The 23,400-nt window shown below is 39.7% G+C and overlaps 1 protein-coding gene across 1 annotated transcript in view; it reads right to left on the bottom strand.

The window, feature by feature from the left end:
- Window positions 1-23,400, bottom strand: part of bcr (BCR activator of RhoGEF and GTPase) — a 71,265-nt gene that overhangs the window by 12,863 nt on the left and 35,002 nt on the right. The window contains exons 2-8 of the mRNA XM_088280852.1: window positions 16,993-17,177; window positions 10,991-11,095; window positions 10,353-10,538; window positions 4,550-4,657; window positions 3,976-4,036; window positions 3,811-3,863; window positions 2,302-2,442 (exon numbers count right to left, since the gene is read on the bottom strand). Coding sequence (XP_088136978.1) covers window positions 2,302-2,442; window positions 3,811-3,863; window positions 3,976-4,036; window positions 4,550-4,657; window positions 10,353-10,538; window positions 10,991-11,095; window positions 16,993-17,177 — 839 coding nt within the window. The remainder of the gene's footprint in view (window positions 1-2,301; window positions 2,443-3,810; window positions 3,864-3,975; window positions 4,037-4,549; window positions 4,658-10,352; window positions 10,539-10,990; window positions 11,096-16,992; window positions 17,178-23,400) is intronic.

The raw sequence follows: 23,400 nt of genomic DNA, 5'->3' as shown, positions 1-23,400 counted from the left end.
GGAGTTTACTGTCGCACGAAACATACGACAGGAAATAATCACCCACGTTGTATATTTAAACACAAAACTTTGCTTGGTTTTTCAAACTTCTCCAGTGCTAATGCTAAAGTCAACGTAAACGTCTATTGAAACGATAACGGGAAATTAGCGTTGACTTCCAGGAGTGATATTCTGTCCATTTTCTGAGGCAATGATGTAGTTTTGAGCAACTGAGTTTTGGTAGTTGAATAAATACTACATGTTGAAATCAATCACTCATGCCCTGGATGCCCCAACAAATGACAGGTTACTCGCTACAACATTCATTCTTTCAACAAGCACCCAAGTGCCTTTCTATATTGGCTGAGAAGCTATTGTCGTTTAAACAGCATCACTTTTGGGACATTTATGGTAGTCTTGCTCGAGCCAGGTTTTCTGGTCATTGCAGCGGTAAATGTACAGTTTGCGTATGCAGACAGGAAACACACAGAGTTCATTCGAACTTCTCTTATGTGGCATGTCTCAGCCAATCAAATTGTTCAATCGGATCATCTTTGCAAGTAGCGCAAGTGGGAGGGCGCAGGGCAGGCAAACGGGGAAAGGGGGACTTAGTCCGAGCCAGAAATTTCAGCTTAATGTTGTGCTTTAAGAAACAAAGAAGATATTTGTTTCATTTTAACAACAGTTAAGACTTTATTTAGTTCAGATTTATTTTTTTTAAGCGTTTGCAATGTTGCAACTCAAACTGCTCATATTTAACTTTTTTTCTTAGTTTCTTGAGTATCGACTGCATTGAGTTCATCGGACCATTTTCAAGCAATTTAGGACATACTCTTCATAATCAAGGCAAAGCTTTTTTACAAAAAAAAAAAAAAATAGTGTCACAATACAGCAGTATGTAATTCAATTTTTTTGTAACAATCAACTATAAGGGAGTAAATACTAATCCATGCCATTCTTTAATTTGGTCATTGGTAATTGAAAACTCCTGAGATTAAAACCAAAATATCGGTAGCTAAACCAAGAACCTTAACCATCATCAAGTATTATGCTCGTTTTATGGGAATCTGTCCTCCCTATTGGCTTCAACATGCCCAATAATTGAAGTGTGTATAACCTGTAATAACCTCGGGCATATCAAATACTGTACTCAAGGTATAGTGAGTTGCAATATAATGAGCATCATTGATTTTCATGTGAAGCTTTCATGTATCCATCATAAATATTTGATGTTTGATGCGGTTGGGATGGAAGTGAGTCCAGTAGGAATACGTAAGAGGGGGCGGGGCAGGCAGCAAGCATGTGTGTGTGTGTGTGTGTGTGCGAGAATAATGTGTGTCTTTGTAGAGGGTGCGTGGAAGCAGAGGGAGGAGCCAGCTCAGGAGCTTTTCTTTCTTTCGCCCACTGGCTCACACCCTCCATTTATGAATAATTAACTCGCGATCAGCCCGTCGGAGAGGCGGCTTGGTGGCTCATTACTGACATTATGTACGGCCGTGTCACGAAAGCTTTCAATCAAGAAGCCTCCAATCATGTGCATCAAGTCATCTCCAGGGATGACAGTGTTGGGTTGGGGGCGTGGGGGCGTCGGGTGGTTGTGGTTGAATATAAGCGCTTGGGAAAGCACAATGGGCAAGTGGAGGATGAGCCCCCCTCTCCTTCAAACAGCCAACCACAGCGTGACCATATAAGGGCATGAGCTCCGCTTTAAGCTGCAGATTGGTGGCAAGCTAGGAGCTACTCTCGTTTTAATGGTGACTTCAAGGTCATTTGGAGGGTGGGGTCATGACATCATCATGTTGCACATAATTGGAGAAAAGGGATTGAATAACAATTATAATAATAATTAAAAAAAAAAAATAGATGGATAGCCTGTGATAGATTGTGCAAATTAAATCTCCAAAACTTGGAAGACGACCCATAGTGTAAGTAAATGAATAAATAAATAAATAAAAAGGCATACAGTGGTATTCACATTGGTGATGATACTGTACATCCATGCAGTACTGGTAATTGTAAAAATGCACCAATAGCACACACCAATACCAACAAGTGAGCTGGGGGGAAATTTAAAACTTTAAAGGTAAACCAAGTTGATAAGACTTTTTTTTTTTTTAAATTATGTTCTGCTTTTACAGCGACAGAGATGGCCATCCCGCAAATCGTGCGACAAGTCCGCGCTCTCCTGTTTTTTTTTTTTACTTCACCTTTATGCAGCTCTCCTGCCGCTTCCGCAAATCGAATTATCTGAACGCTCAAGACTGCAACAGTGTGAACGCGGCCATCGTTTTGATCTAACGCACCAGCTTTCAAATGGCTCACCTCTCCTTTCTTGACAGTCATCAGCTGGCGTCGGGGCGTGGACTCCTCGTTGATGCTGGATAGGAAATTCTGGGAGATGCGCAGAGCGTCCTGTAGTAGCGGATGGTCTGGGTGGCTTGTGGGGGAGTGTTTGAGCAAATCCTGAGTGCACAAAAGTTCACATTTAAAACAGGACATATAATTTGCAAGTACATTTTTCATATACTCGCTCCTGTGCGCTCAGGAAATGTTCTTTCTTTTTTTTTAGTTACTATTCTTTAAAATGTTTTGTTGCAAAATAATATTCCGATTCACATTTCAACACATTTATCAGTAATATAGTGAAAATGAATGGAGAGAATACTGTATTAAATGGGTCAGTCAAATTAGAGTCCCCACCTCGAAATTTTCTACTTGCGCCCCTAAAATTTCAGATTAGGGGACACGATGGTCCCAGCAAAAATAAACAAATAAATAAATAATAAATAATAATGAAAAAATGGTCTCGAGCCATGAAAAGGCAAAACCGAGTGCATTAATATGTAAAGTTTTTTCTAACAAAGCACAGCATGCAGCATACAAGGAAACAAACATTTAAATGTACAATCTAATTGTATAAAATAACACAAAAGAAAAAAACTAATTGAAGTCGGGGTGGTTGCACAGTGCACCGGTACTAAAAAAGTACCGCAAGGAAAAGCGGCTTTATTCCTGGTGTATAACACGTTTCATACACAAGGTAACTCAATGTGCTTCACTTAATTAAAAATCTAATTTAAAAGAATTTATAAGCAAAAGAGTTCAATTAATTTAAAATCAAAGTAAATAAATAATAGTGTATTGACAAAATGATGCAATTTGTTTTTTACTGCTAATATTATTTCGAATCAATTAAGATAAAAAAAAAAAAAAAAGTAGTTTGTCACCTAAAATTCAACTGCTTTTATTGTTGTTTTAGGTTTTTGTCGTGGTATTGTTTCAGTTTCATCGAGGTACTTTGTGGAGTCATGAAGTCAGAATTGTCATAATTCGACAACACAACTCCAATTGACTTTTTTTTTTTTTTTGTAAAATCTGAGCATGGCAACATGAGCAAGCCAGCATGCGTGAAGTTAAGCAGCTGAGAGTGCCTGCTAAGAAAGTACTGATAACTGTTATTTATTTTATGCCACTCTGTTTCTATTGCTGAGGAGCGAAGAAACTCAAGAGCTCAATCAAATGACTGTATGAGTGATCACCAAAATGGAAAAAAAAAAAAAAAAAGAAAGACTTATTATGAGCCCTGCTAGAATTAGTGAGTCCTCTAAAAACAAGTCATTAATCTGAACAACACATTAATTTGACTTGACAGGAAAATATTCATTTTTTTTAATCTGACATTGGAGTATTAACTATTATCCTCACTATTTTTCTCAAAGGCTTTATGGTGCTGGCGACAAGGCAAACAAACACTTATTCAAGCACTTTTGTTTTAATTTGATTTACAGACATTAATAAATCATCCATGTGGGCGGACGCTGTTTTACTTACATGAAGCACCAGCGTGCTGCGTGTCACTCTGTCCACTGGTTTATAAAGCAAAGCTGTCGAGAGTACCCAGAAAAAGCAGACATTTTGAATCCATATTTCATTCAATAAAATGAGTAGAATACACACACACGCACACACAGACAAAAAAAAAATGTGGATTAAGACCTTCAAGGGAGTTCTTTGCTGTCGGCTCCTTGCAGTCTTTGGGGCTTCTCACCTTCAAGTTCTGTTTGGAGAAGCGAAAGACAAGCAAGTCGAGCGCAGTGAATTGACATGAATGCCTGGCAGGGTTGCTCAATGAAGCTCCGAGTTCATCCACTCCCACAGTAACAATGCCACCCACCCTCTGCGCCACCATCTTGCTCGGGCGGCTCAGAGTCATGCGTCACCGCTCGGTCCATTAACGACGCTCGGAGATAAAGACCTCATTGTGCATGTAGACAGCAGCCCCAATCCCGCAGAGGATGATGTATAAAAGTGTGACATGCTTTGAAAAACTGCGAGCCATATTGCCTAATGAGTGAGCCATTAGGCTGCAAATAATAACGCTGTTTGTTTAGATATTGTTGAGGTAAGGCGGGGTGTAGATTTGTACTGGAACAAGAATTACTTCGAAAGGCGGAGAAGGCAATAATCCTTTTTTATGTTACTATAGGGTTGTCATAATATATTTCTATGTTTTATCCCTTTGTCCATATGTTTCATTTCAATTTAGGCCCCGCTTTTGTGACTTAATTACCTCTGAGATTTCGGAAAACTGCGTGTTGGCTTGGCAGCACTTCTCGGCCGTCTCCACCGCCAGCTCGTAGTTGTCCACAAACGCTCTGTAAACGCCTAACTGGCTGGCCTGGAACAGAAGAGAGCATGATGTGTCACTGGAAATTCAGCCTCAAATAAAAACAAATAACAGCCTTGATAACATCATATGCTGCACTTGAAAGTCATAAAAAACACACAGCGGTTTACAAGTTCATGATATGATAGAGAGACCGAGAACTGAGTATCAATTCACATTTCCAAAATCGATTTGATTCGATACACAAGGGCCCAATTCGATTAGATTTTTGATCGATGATTCACTTTGATTGATTTTCGATTCAATTAACGATTTCACGCAGTACCAATTTCTTCTTTGTCAGAAGATCCAATGCTGCAATTAGTACAAACTTCTTGCTGTAAATCGGTACACTAGTAAAAATAATAATATTTCCATTAAGAATTGACGTCAATGCACATTAACATTAATGTACGTACATGATCAAAACAATAAATACTTCTGCCTTTCATGCTTGTTGGCGCTTCCGCCATTTTGTTTTTGCTACTTTCGCAAAGTTGACAAGATCTCGTCATGTGAATTTAGGGGGGAAAAAGACATTATTAAAACTAACGCTATATGGTTTTATGAATTGATATTGGGCTATGAAAAGGAAAATTGATTCAAATCGATATCAATATATATATATTTTTTAAACCAAGCCTTAGTCAGATCACAGCTGAAGTGGTAAGCGGTGCATTGAGATATGAATCGATCACAAATCGTCTTTCCCCATTGAGATTAATCGAAATGAATCTCTGACAGCTCTACAAAAACCACCACCATTGATTTGGTTGTACATTTTTTTTTCGGTGGTTGTCAAACCCGCTCAACGTCGTGCTGATGTACATTCCTTATTGGGACTCGAAACACAACCCTATTAAAATAAATCTTTTGTGTTTGGGGAGCACTGGTATAGAACATTTATATTTGAACAATGACAGTCATGCCTTCCTTATTGTAATATTTGCTGATGACACAACAACAGCATGTAACCACGGCAACCTGGCGGGATGTCAATTGCCATCGCGACTCACTGACTGAAGCTATGAAAGCACATTTAAGTGAGCTGAAATTCATCTCGAAAGCCAACACAAAAGGACAATCAATTGTGCGGAACCAAAGACTGAAGAGTCACCAGAGCAACGCAGACCAGCTCTGTACAATGACTCGAATGCCACACAAACCTACACGAGGGTATCGACCTCCATCATTTAACTAATTGCAGAGTTTCTTGGGCTGGAAATGAGCTGGGATGTTTTTGATTTATTTCGTTTGCCGGACCGCTGCGCCCGCCAACGTATTTGCTTGCGATTAAAAACCTGACTGTGCATAAAATGGGAGTAATCAGGGAAATGGCAGGAAGCTAAAGAGACTACAGTTTAGCCAAAGAATTTGCACTAAGTGTACACTCATGAGGACCTCACTCATCATTGTGGTTCTTTTTTGGGGCTGTCGCAATAAGTTTTGGCACTGTGACTCTCGCCCTAACCTGAACTACGACCTGTTTGTGATTTTTCCTGATTTAGAACACTCAAAAGTGGCAACACAGCTCGAAATATTACTTGAGGCATTTGGTGTCACAAACTTTGAGAACCACGAATCTAGCTGATGTCTTTAAAATGTCATTCTCGTACTTTATTTGGGCTTGACCTCAAACTTTACCGTCACGGCAGAGTGTGACAATTGATTTAGGCAGGAATGTGTGCTCACGAGTTTTCTAGACAATGTCTGCACTCATTTTGTTAGCGTGGGGAGATAGATCAATCAATTACATTGTGACTGTTGCAAGTGTCTTTAAAAAAAAATGGACTCTTTGAAATCATACATTTTTCACATATTTCCCTGCCTTTTTAGTATATTTGAATAAGGAAGCATATATAAGAAATAAATGGTTGCACAAGATGCGGTTGGTGCAAATACCAGCGTAACGTAAGTGTAGCTACTTTAATCGTCGAAAGTAGAACTGAGGCAGTCGTAAAGTACAAGCGGTAACAAACATAATTAAGGAATGTCAATTTGATCTCGGCTCCCTTCTAAAATGCTGAGCACGAGCTTCAAGTAAAGTGGCTCACAATGGTTAAAAGAAAAAAAAAAAAAGGGACTGAATACTGCTTTCGTGGAAAAAAATACATTTACAGCAGTTCTAGTGAATGCTTCAGTAAATTGTGAGATGAGATTTCTTGACTCCAAAACACATAAAAGTGCAAGCATATGGCACACCCACCTGGATTTGACACATTCTGTTTTGCATTCCATAAAAAGTCAAATGAAAGCATTGAGTGCTCGCCTCCCGTTAGTTTGAAGACAATATACGAGTCTTGAAAAAGATGAAATCGCATGGCAATAAACAATACCTGCAAGTGATCCCTCTGAGTGCAAAAATGGTTGACGTGTCCTGTGTTTTAGTAGAAGGCAGGTCAAATTGAGCACAACAATCATACATCACCATAAAAGAAGCAAGAGGCACTTTTATGATGCGTTGTCTCAGGGGCACACAAGTGACAATTTCACTGCGGAGCCGGACGGCCTACCAGTCATATTTAAAAACAAATGCTACGCTGGGCTGAGCCTGTTGCTCGTATTAAGGGAGCAATTTTAAGCATGAATTCTTAACTTGTCAAACGTGGCCGAGAGGGGTGCTACTACGTGCCAAACAAATACATCCATTGGACGACCAGTTAAAAAAGCATCAGTGTATGGTGGGGAAACTGAATTTCTAAGTTTGCTCATAGACAAACACTCCTAGAATTTGTTTGGTTGCTTGTTGATTATGGCAATTGACTGCATGCACTAAAGGCATGCAATATAACAGTTATTAAAGGTTAATACCAAGCAAAACACAAGTTAGTATTTGGCTGATGTGTTTGATGACAAAAAAAATAAAATACAGATTCTGACAATGGCCCAAAGCAAACGTGCACAGGCATATTACAGACACATTAAATGTATATATAATTTATATGCCCGTTAAAAAAGAAGGCCCGAGCAAGATATCAGAATTGTACTGTTCAAGCTACATGAAAAAAAAAAAAAATCGAATACAGGAGATATAATCACATAATGAGCAAATAAATCCAAACTGTTCTGCATTGTGAATGGAGCCAAACACTCCACTCAATAAAATGTTGTACCACATTTTGTCATGTTTATAGTGCGTTTTACTAGATTGTATCTATTCGCATAATAATGATCACGTCAGAGTTTCATTTCTTTCCAAATGAGCAAGTTTCCAAATCCAATAAGGGGATCAAAGGAAAATCTTTCATGACACAATTCGAAATAATAACACACACAACGCAAAAGGTCCTTACGGTGCTCAATAGCATCTGTTCAATTAGCCGCAACCCTCGAAAAATTAACACCATGTTGCGAGATGGATCCCGCATTTCTGCAGAGAAGCATTGAGTGAAAAAATAAAAAAAGGTTGAATTTAGTCGACATGCAGCTTCCTGGAGGTTACAGCTTCACTTTGCGGCATTGCATGAAGCGTCCTCAGAGGAGCACCAGCGACGGTGTAATCGAACCCTATTTTCAGCCTTCAAACACGCGCCTTTGACACTGTCACTGGCACTTTTTGCCTCTTCCTCCTCCTGGTTTCTAATGTTCCATGATTCCTAAGCCTGTCAAAGCTATGAGCCTTAAATCCACTTGCTATCCTTACTCGGCTCAAGATGACTCCCCTTAAAATCTCCGCCTACGTTCCTCGCTTCTTCGGCTCTCATCTAATCGTATCCTCTGATACAGCCAGTTGTGCGTAGACTTTAATTCTTATTTTTATGGTAAAATGAGCAGTAGCTGAAGGGAGAAGGGCAGAATCTGTGCAAGTAAATGCATGTCATCAAGTACATGCGTGCATTGAAAGTGGACTGAATGATTATACACTGTGAAGCGTGGAAAAAAATATTCAGGCTTACTATAATTTTGTCACATTTGAGTGTAACGTGGTAAAATGGCCACCTTAAACTTTAATCAATTGGCAGAAAAAGGCACCGAATTTGTCGGATCATCAGGCACACTTACATTTTTTTTAACTGATCAAAAGTCGCCCTTGTAATACGCATGGATGGATGTCGGCATTAATTCAAATTCTTTCCCGTTATGTTCACGGTGTAATTCTGATCCGTATCGAATCGCTAGAAAGCGTCTTCGGCCCAATCCCAATTCTCACGCTACACCCTTCAATGAAGCGCACACCCAGTTCAAGTACAGATGGTGTTCAAATGCGCAGAAATTGCAGAATTGGGACGGCACGTGTTGTGTCATAACATCCTTACAGACGTAATAGGGGCGGGGCGACAGAACCCTTTGCAGAATCGGGACACCCTAAACAAGTGTGGCCACACATATAAAACAATCAATTCATGACAAACAGTAAATAAGGCAAGAACTAAACGAGCGTGCTTTCTTCTGCTGTGACGACGTACTCTTAGTTGACTGCGCACATTTTGTTACCTCTAAATTTCATATGTCGGGAACTCTCGTAAACCGAGGACGCCCTGGAGAGCGAGTAACCGCCACGGCTTTAAGATGCTACTACTAGCACTACTGAAGGTACAATCGGTTTCTAGTATTTTCCATGGGATACAGGCCGTCTGTTCAGCAGATACCAGGTCATATTTTACGCCGAACATTTTAGTACATCTGCTCCACAGAGGTCAAGGCCATTAAACCTGGTCCATCTTTTTTTTTTTTTTTTGCAAAGTCAGTCAGCCGGCCAATAGATATGGGAGATGTAATTATTTTAGTGCTGCGTCGTCACTTTAGGACTAAACTGCAATATTGCCCTCAGACTGTTTACTGAGATTCATTTCTGGCTCGCTCATTAGGAGGGAAGGTAATGTGACTATTAGAAACAAATATTCTACAAGTGAGAGCGAGAGAAAGAGAGAGAGCGTTGTGTCTTTGAGACACAAAGCACACAGAGCAGCGGCGGTCTCAGCTGTATGAGGCAAAGAGGCAGCATTGTGAAACAAGCTTGAGCCTCGCTCTGTTTGTGCGTGTGCGCAAATGCATGTCTGCTAGAACATGAGAGAGTGCGAGGGCGAGAGGGCGAGACAAAAAGAGGGCCGAATGAGGCCAACAGCAGTGGGTGAGCAGCAAAATTAACGACCAATTCATTGAGGGTTAATTGAGCCGCTGTGCAAGTGATTAACTCATTCAATACCATTGACGGATAAATACGTCAAAATCCATTTTTTTTTTTTACTGGGCTGGTCGTGAATGAGTTAAGAAGAGCGGCCTACATGTGTCTCTGACATCCTTCTTCTATAATAATGCTCAGCTTTGACTAACATTGGCTGAGATAATAATTGAGCAAAATGTTTATCATTGTGGCTGTAGTTTTTCGTGCTCGTATATTTATTGTCAACTATTGTTTTACCATACAAATATTTATGTTTAATTAATCTCACTCCAATCACCTCCAAACTGTCTTTGTTGTACATAACAGTTTTGTTGTTATTCTAGTCAAGCACAAAAATAATAAATATTCTGATGTCAAGATGGTGGCGGTGTATTAAAATGAACTGCCCGGTTGCAATTTGACTATGAAAAACTGCAGAGTATTTTCATTTTGGTAGACAGTGTTCATAGATCTGGAAAAGTAGCCGAGACATACTAAGTGTCTGAGTCGTCAACATTTTGGGGGATCAGGTTTTTTTGCTGATGAGCAGCCGCGGCAGGCAGTTCCACACGCAAACAACTCTTTCGTTCTGCTCAGCCTCACCAGTTTCTGGAAGAGGTCCCCGACTCTCTGGTGGTGGCTCCATTGCTGGACGCGGGGCAGGAGTCCATCGTAGAATTCCTTGTGGATCTCGTAGAGCTCAGGCACTTTGAAGAAGATGGTTTCGATCTGGGACACGGAGAGCACGGGCTGCGACGTCGTGGCCGCTGCTTTCAAAGGCTTCATGGGCTGAAAGGGAGGGAAGCAAAGAGGTGCGAAGGTGCGTTAGAATTAGAAAATGACAAAAATAACCAACCGATTTGCAAACCGAATCGTAAGCACATTCAGGTAATGTTTGCTTGCATGTTGCAAGTTCTCCTCATCCTCGCGTGGGCTTCTTTAGACACCCCAAAAACTGCATGTCAGGTTCGTTCAATTGCGTGTGAATTTGGATGTGAAAGTCTGCCAATTTGGGACAAGCGACCAGACTACATTGTTGGATGGGTGTGTCGAGAGTTGTCTATCTACTCTTGGGTTTTAATTGTCACCGTATCAGGATTTCAATTGCCGGCATCTTTAACAATGTTTTCATTCACAACAGGTTTCATGAACAGACGACAGCGGACTAGACGAGTAACTGATCTACCAGAGATTGCTAAACGGAGGAAATGAGTAGTGTGTGTGTGTGCGAGCTCTCTCACCAAAAGCAGTGCCTCCAGGTGACTGAGGTATGTTTCTTCACTGGCCAAAATCCCAGACAGGACCCACTTCCTCATTTCCAAACCTTTCTCCAGGTCACATTCCGTCTGCAACAAACAAAGCGAATAAAAATGAATGCCTTGGGGTTTTTTTTTTTTCTTGTTGTTTTTATTAGGGGGAGGGGGGGGGGGACAAAACATGCGGGATTAACACTGTTCAATAAAAAAACAGCTAGACATAATCAGTTCTACGCTACTTCTCGAAATCCTTCATCCGGACTCGCCCGCCCCAGGGCTGGTCAAAGCTCGCCGAGGAGAACGATCATGAAAGAAAACAGACAGACAGATAGCGAGATTCCTCGGGCTGCCTTGCTTTGCCGTGAACTTTGAAATAACTCAAACAGACAGGATGTCCCAGAGGTGGAGGAAGGTTGGTGTATAAATACCTGTGTGTAGCTGAACGAGAGAGTATAGACACACACACACAAACACAACTCAGGTTGGAAGCATCCCGTCCTTTAGGCGACGAGGAAAGAGAGGATGAAAGAGAATCAGACACACACACACACACGCACGCACAAAGGGAAGAATAGCACACATACGACCCGACAACATTTTTGTCTCTTCAGTTGGGACTGAAAAGAGAGACAAGTAGAGAAAGAGGACTGACAACTGAACTTGTTAGTCCACCGCCGGGATTTACTGTTTGCATTGTGAACAAAGGCAACAAGCAACAAGAGTTGCGGCTCAAAAATGTTTATTTCCAACTATCGGGTGTGCACATATTTTGAAATACACCTGATGCTGATGATTACTTACGCATCCATCACATAAGGTGGATGTATTTGTGGGGGGGGGGATCAAGATGGTGTGAAACGGATGGTGGCTACGGTTTTTCTTCTCAGCAATAGGACCAAAATGAACAATGTGTTGTAATACACAGCGGCAACATTTTTTCTGAAATAAACTTCAGGAATGATTTCCTTAGATGAGTTAGATTTTCTTCCTTAACGTTGGTATAACCGAAAACAATACAACATTTTAAATAACGTTCCTCACAGTCAAACGTTGACGTATTTGTTTTTTTTTTTCAGTTGCTTGTCTAAAAATATTTCACTCTCCACAGTCCGGAGTGCCTGGACATTTCCAAATGCATCCGGAAAATCGAATGAAATCAACCAAAACATCAGAAGAAGAAGTGGGGACTTCACAAGCGTTTCAATGCCCTACAATTGACCCCTGGTAGTTTTTGCAGTTGGGTAAATATGATACAATAAAACAACAATTCACAAATGAAATAATTCAAATAAGGAGTTGATCCTCCAACAACGCACTCAGACTATAAAGCTTGCTCATAAAAGTACACCTTGAATGGGGATAATTTTCTTAATTTATAACAATAGTAGGAAATAATAATAATAATAATAATAATAATAATTGTATATATATATATTTGGACTATAAGCCGCTACTTTTTTTCCTAGATTTTGAACCATTCGCGGAAAAAGTCATCATTCAGTTAAATCATTATTTGAGGGCATTTTTTCCCTAAATTTAAGCACAGTGATACTGTTCAAAAAGCATAATGTTACAAAGGCCTGCAATAATATTAAATACACTTTGCGTAATAAAAACATCGGTCTCGTTTTTTATGAACACTTTGGCCTACTACGCTACTAATTAACTCTCGTTCATTACAATAGTACTCAGAGTGCGAAATATTTATTGGGGTGGTGTAAAAAGTGCAAGAGCCACTTATGCAGAGGATAAGTTACGTCATTTTCCTCCACTCTATTTAAGCTTTCATTGCTGCTTAGAGTCATTCTTCTCCTCCTCACTCTGTTATTCTTTCCTAACGTGAAGTATAAATGTATTTAGTATTATAGTACGACACTTTATGTACCAATCCCTCGAGAAAAGTACAAATTGTCAATTACGTATCAACAATCTGACTCAAGTGAAATGGAAAGGATTTAAAAGTTGAAGAAGTACCGGTAATGTAGCAGTGACGTGTGATGGCCAAAGCAACATTGGGGACCATGTGACTCTTAGTCAAAAGAGTGAAAAATGGACATAAACCTTGCTAAGCTAAATGAGTCAGCTGGAGCTATACTGAATATGAGGTTACATCAACAGAAGTGCAACAGCTGGAAAGGGAACACGAGAGTCCACTGGAAGAACTAAGAAGATCCAGAGCGAACACGAGGAGGGAATGCTCAGCCACAAGTACGCATGATAACAAAGGAGGGAACCATAACCAGCCCAGACACAGACGAGGATATACCCGCATCTCCAGACATATCATCTTTTATTCATTGACCTTGACGTAATGGTATGATAAAGCGCAATATTTGACTATATTTAGGTTTCTGTGTCAATGTTTTCACTTGTGAACCCATTAGGGGAGCATTGGTAAATGGATTTTTTAAAAATAAATTTTACATGTTTATTTTGCGATATATATCAATACGATGAATGGATTCAATTTATATCGTGATAAGAATTTTTTTTTTAGGTTATGCAGATGCATGGTTAAGTGAAAAAAAAGGAAGAGTACAATTCCGGAATATACACAACAATCAAAATTTGACTCTCATGCAGCTACAAAAAAAAAAAAAAGTTGGTAACCTTTCACATTTTGGCCAAACAGAAGCCTAATTGTCGTTCAAGGAAATGTATTCAAATGCCCCTCAGCAGCTGCAACTCACGGGGCGCATTTAGAAACTGACCAGCATCGATTGTAATAACATTATTCCCAACCTCTGCCTCCGTTTCCCACAGAGTGCAGGAGAACGTCAGCTCCGATAAACACTCAAATTGCAATCCATGCCCCGTTCTGCACTTTATTAACCATTCCAAATTTCTATTTCTCGTCGTCTAAGCTGTTTAGCATCCCTCTTTTGACATCCCTTGCATGGTGAAACCCCAAACGAGATTGCTTCCCATCTCTTGCCGTGTCTGCTCTGTAATGGAACCGTCACAGAGCCTTCCTCAGCTGTAGGAGAAAATGGTGATATTTTCCTCAACGTGACATTACTTCTGCTTATTTAATTTCATATGCACCGCATATTTCACAGTAGATATTGGGAATGCTCTTCAGGAGCAGACATGTACAACGACACCACTGCACAGGATGCTAACTACAATACAAACAGGCAGTAGGAGTGGTACAGACTAGTCGACTAGTTGACTATCTGACATGTTTAAAGGAATTTAATATGCAAGTCATCAAATTATAATTAAATTCCAAATTTTGAGATAAACAAAAAATGGATATTTAGAGAATAACTCTACAGTATGTGTTATTCTAAAGTTATTTATTTTCAGTTTAAGATATTATCTTATATCTTTTGAATGACATGGGATATTGAATCTGGGACATTTTGCTGTGGATCTAAAAAAAATATATGTGATCCAACTAAAATTGTGATTCCTGCTTGAGTTTTGAATCATAATTTCCTTGATATTTATGGCCCAGGTCATAGTTATTTGACTTCAGAACTGTTTAAATTTCAAAGGTAAACTATTTCATCATTCTGAGCATGTTGGCATCAGGCTCAAATTTCATAAGAAAATGATAAACGTTCTGACAGACCTAGTTGGACAGAAGTAGCCTGTACAAACTCGTTCCCCTAATTATCTTGTTCAAGGTCATGAGGAGAACTGAGTCAACCCCAGCTGCTTTAGGCCACACATGGAGCTGAAAGAAAAACCTAATTTTCCTAACTCTGGGATGAAAACAAAATAACATTCACAAACAACTGGGTTTTATTAAAAATAAATAAATAAATCAATAAATTGCCTACACAAAAACACGTTTATTATATCTAAAATGTATTTTGGCCAAATGGAAGCCAGAAAGGCTGACACATTCTGATGCCTCCATTCTTTGTACATTGTTTAAAATCAGCATTCGTCTCAGTGCAGAAACTCAATTCAAATGAAGCACAAACCAAAAAGCTCCGTAATTCCTGTCAACACACAGACATAGAAAACAAAATCACCATTTTAACTATGTGAGCCACCACAAGCGCCGATGACTTGATAAGAATCCAAGTTGACATGACAAACATGAACGATGTGCATTTCTGATTAAAACTAAAAATTAAAAAGACCACAGAGCACCCATAGATCATCCGGCCATGGCCTTTCTCCCCAGTCAGATTATCGTGGGAAGGCGAGCCACGGTTGAAAAAAATGACATGACGGCGATGACTCATCACAGTGACGTCATAAAGCCTCAACTCTATAATGAGCCAATCACAGCTTCCATGAGCTCTGACTCAAGTGGGAGAAGCAGTCTGGTGGAGTGCGATGGTGGGGGATGTCAGTACAAGGGCAAACCAAGGATGTGCTAACGCCACGCTCATGACACTAACCGGAAGAGTGGCAGGCTACTGTGGGAATTTCATCGGACGGATAATTGTATAACTGTGTAGGCTAAATCCCTTTTAAAATCTCTTCTGCACTCACTGCAGCAGGTCAAAGGTGGCCTGCACTCAAACTCATCATTTATTGGCAGAAGCGAGACATCAATCAAGCTCGTCGCCTCACAGTGAGCAGAGGCTGACAGCGGGGCGGCGTCACTGACATTGCTTCATGACCACTGATGCGATTACTTCTTCCGAGGGCATGCTGGCGAGAGGCGCTATTAGCCTAGTCCAATCTCTCATGAGACTCCTTCATGCTAAAGGAAGATCATGCTCATTTGAGAATGACTCATTTTAAACCCAAAGTCACATTTTCCCAAGATAAATACGTATTTTAACTCATTCACTACCAGCCGAGTAAAAAAAAAAAAAAAGATCTTTGACGTCTTTAGCCGTCAATGGCAGCGAATGCGTTAATGCTGTCTAGTCGATGATGACCCTGGCTTGTTAATGTTCATTTCCTTAGCAAGCTATTCATCAGATGCCATAGAAGGTTTTCTCTCTTGAACATGAAACAGAAACAGCCGGTAAGTTTGCCTCTGAGATGACAATCAGCCCGCCTCTGAAAAGGGATGACTTCCATCTGCGGATGACAGCTCGTGAGGCTGCAAGTCAGACAGCAATCATCCCAAATGGCAGATTCGATTCCTCGTCAATTTACAGCGTTTTGACGAGACTGGATTCCTGTAAAAATAGATTAGCCTACTTCCTGAATGTATTGAGGTCAAAGGAAGTGTTGACAATTATTGTAATTTAAGAGGGAGTTAACGCTCAACCTTTTTAGAATGTTTAGCTCTCTGTCAATCTTGCAGGGCCAGGTCGCTGATCCTCATCAGTTGATGGGTTAATAAACTTGGTTTGTATCCCTTCTGGTATGGATATCATTTCACATGGTAACAAAATGAAAATGTGTGACGACAAACCATGAAAAATATCCCCCTTCTCATCCTTTTCAGGACTGGAGTCAATAACACGGTTGCTAAAGCAACAACGGTTACCCAGAGTTGATATAAGACAAGGAATTGTACAAAGTGGCGGATTCTAAGATCAACAATTGTACGTCCAGTGTACGTCATTTTTTATTTTATTTTTTTTTTTAGACTGTGACGTTTAACGTAAAAACTGATTCCTCAGTTTGCAGATGGATCGGATCACATTCCCAGGACCACTGGTTTTGTTTTGATTTTATGTTCACTTCTAAGGTCAAGGCCTGGCAATTGCGCGCTGAATCAACTCCTGACACCCTGAATAAAATAAGTTGTACAGACGACAAATTTGTATTAACTGAATATAAACTGTACATATTCATTTGTATTTTCAATATGAATTTCATATTGGATGAAACGATGAGGTTTGTTATAAAAAAAAGTCAGTTATAAACAATCTGGATCTGCTTTTGGAACATTTTTGGAAGAATACCTATTATCATGAAAAAGAAATCCAGGTTGCGCTATTCAAAACCTGTAACCAGGACCAGGCAATAGAATATGAGCGAAGGAAAAACCAAACTGCTACATTGAGGTTCATGGCAACGCTGAGTTAATAACATAGGGGAATATGACGTGACACACTGACCGACTTGGAGGACTCCAGTGATCCCGAAGAGAGGGTGTCCCGACTGCTTCGGCTCTTGGAGCTCAAGTGAGGTGAGGAAGAAGGCGAGTCGTCGATGTACGGCAGGATGTCGTGGTGTCTCCGCTGCTCCTCGGCACGGTCGGCGTCGTAGCCGTAAGACGGTGGAGTCCCGGTGTAATGGCCATCTGTCCATGGGCACAAACAAACTTTGATTAGGAGATAAAAAGGCTCAAGTAAATAAAAAAGCTGGAACACCGAGGCAATGTTGTTAGATACCAGTGTTAAAACAAGAGTTATAGCTGAGTGGGGTTTTTTTCAGGATTTTAACCTGCTAACATACGGAAAGACAGAAAAAGAAGCAACTCAGCCTTGCCAGAGATCTGAGATGGACTGATTATAGTTGTTTCCAGAAGAAAATAAGCATTGAGAAGCCGGTGAGAGCAAAACTTGCACTTCAAATAACCTCAACCTGGAGTGAGCTCTGTTCCTTGAGGAAAACCTGCTTCTGAACTCTTTCGGGAGTGAGCGCCAGTTTTGTCGACATGAAAATAAGCGTTGAGCCAGTACAAAGTTTGTATCATTAAACACATTATCCTTAACAAAGAAGAAAAACAAAAATAATTGAGCTGCATGCAGAACAAACTCTTCTCACTTGAGTGTGTCACAACTATTCTCGCTGAAGCTCAATGTTGTGGCTTGGTAGGTTTCCACACACATACAAAAAGAAAAAAAATAATTGCCGTCTTAGAATAGTTCCAAACTCCAGGAGGTGAGAGTCAGCAGTTCTAGGAATGCGGCGTGTAACAGCTGAGGGGAAGACTTGAAACATCCTTGAGAGAATCACCAACGAGATTTTGCTCTCCGCCTCCCACTACTCTACTTTCAACAAAGCATCACTTTTCACAAAAGCTGGCTTGGCCTCCCATGGGCTGACTAATCACATAAACACAATGCAGATAAGCGCAAGAACTACAGCACCAAGTAGTGCGCAGACCTTCAACAAGATTTGGAAATCCTAAATTGAATTAGGACCAAGGTAACATTTAAGAATTTGTTTTCACTGATAAAATCAAGCCAAATAGAAAATTCCTTCTCAACCAATATTAACACGGTCCTTTGTACATAAGTCAGCACAAAATGTAGTCTATTACCAACCTATGCTAAATATTTGTATAAAAACCAATTCGAGGTCACAATAGTCAAATAAACAACAAGTATGGCGGTAATTGAGCTCGCATTCTTGACACGGTATTCTTACGCCACTGTGATAACTTGTTCATCACGCACCATTTGTGACCTCGAAAGTTCGTATGTTTGGAGTCACTGGACCCCGGTGCACAGAGGAGACTAAGTTTATGATTCCCTACTTGCCACATGCCTCGCACATTCACAGTTTGAGGAATCTGTTAAGTAAGTTTTGCGTTAAACAAATAGTGATAAAAGCCCATTTGTGGTCAGTTGTATGAAATGTTGAGGGCCTGTTCGTCTTGAACATTACGGCACTTTTATATCACAACAGCCTGGTCAAAACGGACATGTTTTTGCAAGTTTTACATAACTAATTGGGTCAAAGCGAAATCAGTTCAAACAGTCTTTGAAAAAAAAAAAAAAAAGATGAAAGACCGGAAATGCAAAATGCATGCAAGACTAGTGGTTGGTAATGTCGCAAAAAACACCACACTTATGCGCATTTGTCTTTTGAATAACTTTGTCTGTGTCTATGTTAAAGATTGCATGAAGACTAAAGTGATGTGAATATCGAAGATCGTAAATATACACTTTGAGCCGAGGAAGCACATATGAAAGTTTATGTTCTGGCATTTCGGTTTGAGTGTGAGCTATTCCCAGACAAAACATGTACTGTACGGCCTCACAAAACTGCAAACCCAAAGGTTTCAAAAAACTTGTTTTTCAGAAAATTAACAAACAAGGGTCCAAAACAATTGGTTTTGGGCTGTTTTGGTTTCTAAACGGTCTTGTGGCTACGCCCACTCAGTGTTCTACCCAAGGACACAAAAATTGTGGGAAAAGCGACTCCGCCTCTTTAATGTTGGGTACCCAAAACAGATACAATAACAATGTGTGTGTCCAGGGTACATGTGACCTTCAGCCCACCCACCGTGTGGTCCAAATATGCGCGACTGGTTGTGGGTGGCGGCTGCCCACTCGGTCTGCCATGCAGGACCAACATGGAGTAAGTGTGTGCGTGTGGGCGGGTGTGTGTGTGTGTGTGTGGTTAGCCTCTATCTGTAAAAATCAAACCTTAAACCAAACAAATAAAACGAGTCCTGCTTATTGTTCATTCATTTTTGCCCTTGTGCTTTTATGCACAGAAGTATTACCATTACTTCTCACGACTCACAGAATAAGTTATCGTGGTTTTAGGACTAACTTGTGGAATTTATAAAAGATGAACGAGGGTCTGGAAATATCAGCCCATTGCCGCTTCTCCAAAATAGCGACACAACTTCTTATTCCATCCACCTCGCTTTGGAAAAATGGAGTCACAGAACACACTGAGGTTGTGTGTGTGTTTGTGTGTGGAATGCCTTTCAGTGCCCGCAGGCCAAAAACAGAGCATCCACACAACATTTTTTTAAGCCACTGACCACCTCTTGGTTTTAAAGCAGCACAGACGGAGAGCTCAAACCACATCATGAATAATAATGCTCAAGTGTCAATTAAATATGGAGAGAAAAAGTGACAAATGAATCATAGCGGTGTCGACTAAATGACGTGCGTCAGAGGAATATTTACGTGCCTTCCCAAGGCAACGACAAAAAGCTGAACCTCTTTGGGCGCTCTCTCTTTAATTAGTGACATTTAGCCACCCTGTATTTTATTTTTCAAAACAAATTAAGCTACCATACTTTTGATTTGCCTTCATATTGATGCACATAGCATAAAATCGCTGTCCAATGAAAAGCATGTCTTCCCCAATAATTAGATTATTGACAGGACAGGAAAAATGTGAAAATGTGTTGACGGAAAAAAAATAAAACAAAACAAAAAACTTAAGTAAAGACCTTTTCATTGGACAACTATGACACTAGATACAACAAGATCCCAAAAACATGAACCAAAAGGAATTATATTTCGTTTAAAAATGCTTTTTCTAAGAAATGGATAACACTGCGTTATTGCTCACTTCAAAACATGAAATGATCACATTTATTTTTTTTTTAATTTGAAAAAACCCTGTCTTTTTTTCATTCAGAAATGTAAAACAAATAAAAGAAAAATAAAAACTAAATAAAAACTCTCTCTCTCTCTCTCTCTCTCTCTATATATATATATATATATATATATATATATATATATATATATATATATATATATATATATATATATAAATCCAGATGTACAATATTACAAAGCAGAATGGGATTTTTGTTGTTTCTCATATAAAAAGAATAAAAAGCAGTCAGACACACGCTTTTTCTTGGACAGCAATGATAACAAAAAAAAAAAAAAGTGTGATATATTATTTCATTTTTAAAAACACCACTTGGCTGTTTCCTGCTGTAGTACTCACCCTAAAATCTTAGCGGGACCAAATTACTCAAACTATCTGTGTTTGTTACCCGCAATGCATAACTGCATGGAGGCCGAAAAAGTGATAGTGCAAACTGGATTTCCAATGACAGAGTAACTGGCCTCCTCCAGGCAAACACTCGGGATCCGCCTGTCTTCATCTGACCTCATTTTGCCCTCCAGCTTTTTCTAACACCGCCTTGAGTCAACCATTTATTTCTCACGTTGCATGTCTGCATGCTTAAGCATCAACGTATACAGTATATCTCACTGCTTCTTCTTTTTTGGATCAAATGTGCTGTTGGGTTTCCCCCCCCAATGCTATGAAAGCACCCGTCTATGCTCTGATGTTGCGGCATATACAGCTGGCATACTTGTGCTCCTCACAGCACACGATATCTTCCTTACATTCCCCTCCTCCCACGCCTCGCATCTCTCAAACCAACCGTCCCCCTCTGCAGATGTAATAGAAAAGCCTAGAGAGCAAGGAAAACACACACAAATACTCAACAGAGATTGCATGGAAGACCGCCAAGGCATTGATTTCTTCCTAGAGGTACTAGCCAAATTCTGCGTTCCAAGCACAAAAATAAATGTACACACCCACATTACTTGTCCAATGTTTACATGGTAACAAGCATTGGGGAGGGCGAATAGGCCTTTTTTCCCCCTGCTGCAGGTGGAAAACAACAATCACACTGGGAATAGGTGGAGTATGACTGTCAAGGCAATATATATATATATATATATATATATATATATATATATATATATATATATATATATATATATATATATATATATATATATATATATATATATATATATATATATATATATATATATATATATATATATATATTTTTTTTTTTTTTTTAGTTTATTTATTTATTTTTTTCAAAACAATCCAGTCTGGATTGTATTGTCCCACTGATACGACACCCTGCATCATTATTGTATAGCTGCGCAGAAGTGGTTGGTTATTACTTCATCTTAAACAAGAGATCAAATAAAGCTTGATACAATAAAACAAAACAAAAAACAATTGTTGACAGCAATAATGTTTTGTTTGCACGTTCTCAATGATACCATTAATATCTGCTCATAACTTGCATAGTGGCCACAGCTAGTTGGTGCTGGCTAATGGTTAGCTTAGCATTACCCTTTACCTACACCTAACTTGGTTGGTTCCTTGAAATGTAAAAAAAATAAAACACTCTCGTAATGTAACATAAAACATACCCAACATGTGCTCTTTTGTTCAAACGACTGTTAAGTAGTGAGTCGGCTAACCATTTCCCTCTGTACTCATACCAGGACTATTTGTTTGAAAAAAAATGAGCCACACAATTAAATCATAAACGAACAAAACTAAGATTTTACCCCATGGGTGGGTGTGTATTCGCTGCAGACTGGCCATCGGAAGTGGTAACTTAAAGGGGCTACACTCTTGAAAACACAATTTGAGTACCGATGGAACCACGGTTTTCCATCACCAAAGAAGGTCTCATCTCAATTGCCTTTGCATCTAGACATTGCTTGAAACTGATAGCATTACTCTGGTTTTAAAGATTCATAATGTTCTTAATATTTATGTCAGGAAAATTATACTGACTGGAATCATCTTGAATGTCATATATTATACTATAATGTATTATTTTCGATTTTATTAAATAATATGAAAAGTCTGGCAGAGCTTTAACAAGCTTGAATATGAACCAAATTCCTGAGTGGTAAATAAAATCTGTATGAAACATTTAGAGCAGTAACCACAGCTAGTCATAGCAAGCTAATGATTTAGTCTCGCATATTAGCCATCGTAGCTGCAGCTACCATGCTAAGCCGGGCCATTCCCTTGAAACAACGTTACTTGCTAAAAATATAGTTAGAAATTGACCTAAAGTGTAAAGGTGTTCTTTGTGGGATTGAACCAGTTTGTTCATTAGTAAGTAAAGCTAGCAGCTTTTACTCTGTCATGCCAAGCTAAAGTAGCGTTCTGCTACTTCAGTAGTGTAAAAAAATGAGGGAAATTTTTGTTTAAAATTTATTATCTACAGAATGGCGCAACTTTACTTAGGTTAAATATGAATGTTAGCAACAAATCTCAGAGATACCGCTAATATCTTGTTGCCATAAGCTAAGAGCTCGAGCCACTAGTTACTGGAAATATGCATATGCTGCCAACACAGTTTATGTTTCATTCTCAGTACAGTTTCTTCATTAAGATACATCTTGAAGAAGGTGGTTGGTTGTGCCACAATCTGTCCAATTTGGCTCGGAGCCATAATAGCTATGAACATACTCACAAAAGTGCATTAGCGCAAAGCGATAAATGAGATAAGCATCACTTAAAAGGCTTGTCTAAGTTCAGCTGAAATCAAGAGAGCTGTGACCTTCGCACAAAGAAGACAAGCGTCGCCTGGAGGGGGAAAAAAATGGAGGTAGAAGTAAACAGAAAAATGGCAGAAGGGGACAACACAAGCCATTGTTAATTCGCAAGTCTCATCCGTGAGAAAATGATTATTAACAAAGAGAAGACGGAGAAAATGAAGCTAGAGAAATTGAAAAACAGGGGCGGAGGGTTAAGAGGGGAGACTCTCAAGGGGTCCCCCCCGCCTCGCCCGCCCTCCGGCACACAACATGGCCGCCATAAATCTGTTCTAGGCACCGTCATTTTTATTGGACTCTGGGAGGAAACCAGTCATCCTAACGCAGCTAATACAACGCCACCCCTCACACACACATAAGCACTCACATTAATGCACCCAACCAGCCTCGTTTAACCACATTTTCATCAAGTAGTACAGTTTAGATCAGCCCACCACGGTAGAGACGATGGAGTCTCTAAAGGTAAGAAACAAATTCATACCTAGA

Source organism: Idiotropiscis lumnitzeri, chromosome 18, assembly GCF_059441095.1.
Source record: "Idiotropiscis lumnitzeri isolate Australia: NSW breed Sydney's pygmy pipehorse chromosome 18, RoL_Ilum_1.0, whole genome shotgun sequence".
In the NCBI taxonomy this organism is placed as follows: domain Eukaryota; kingdom Metazoa; phylum Chordata; class Actinopteri; order Syngnathiformes; family Syngnathidae; genus Idiotropiscis; species Idiotropiscis lumnitzeri.
The sequence above is the reverse complement of the archived record's forward strand: the minus strand, read 5'-3'. Positions and strand labels throughout refer to the sequence as shown.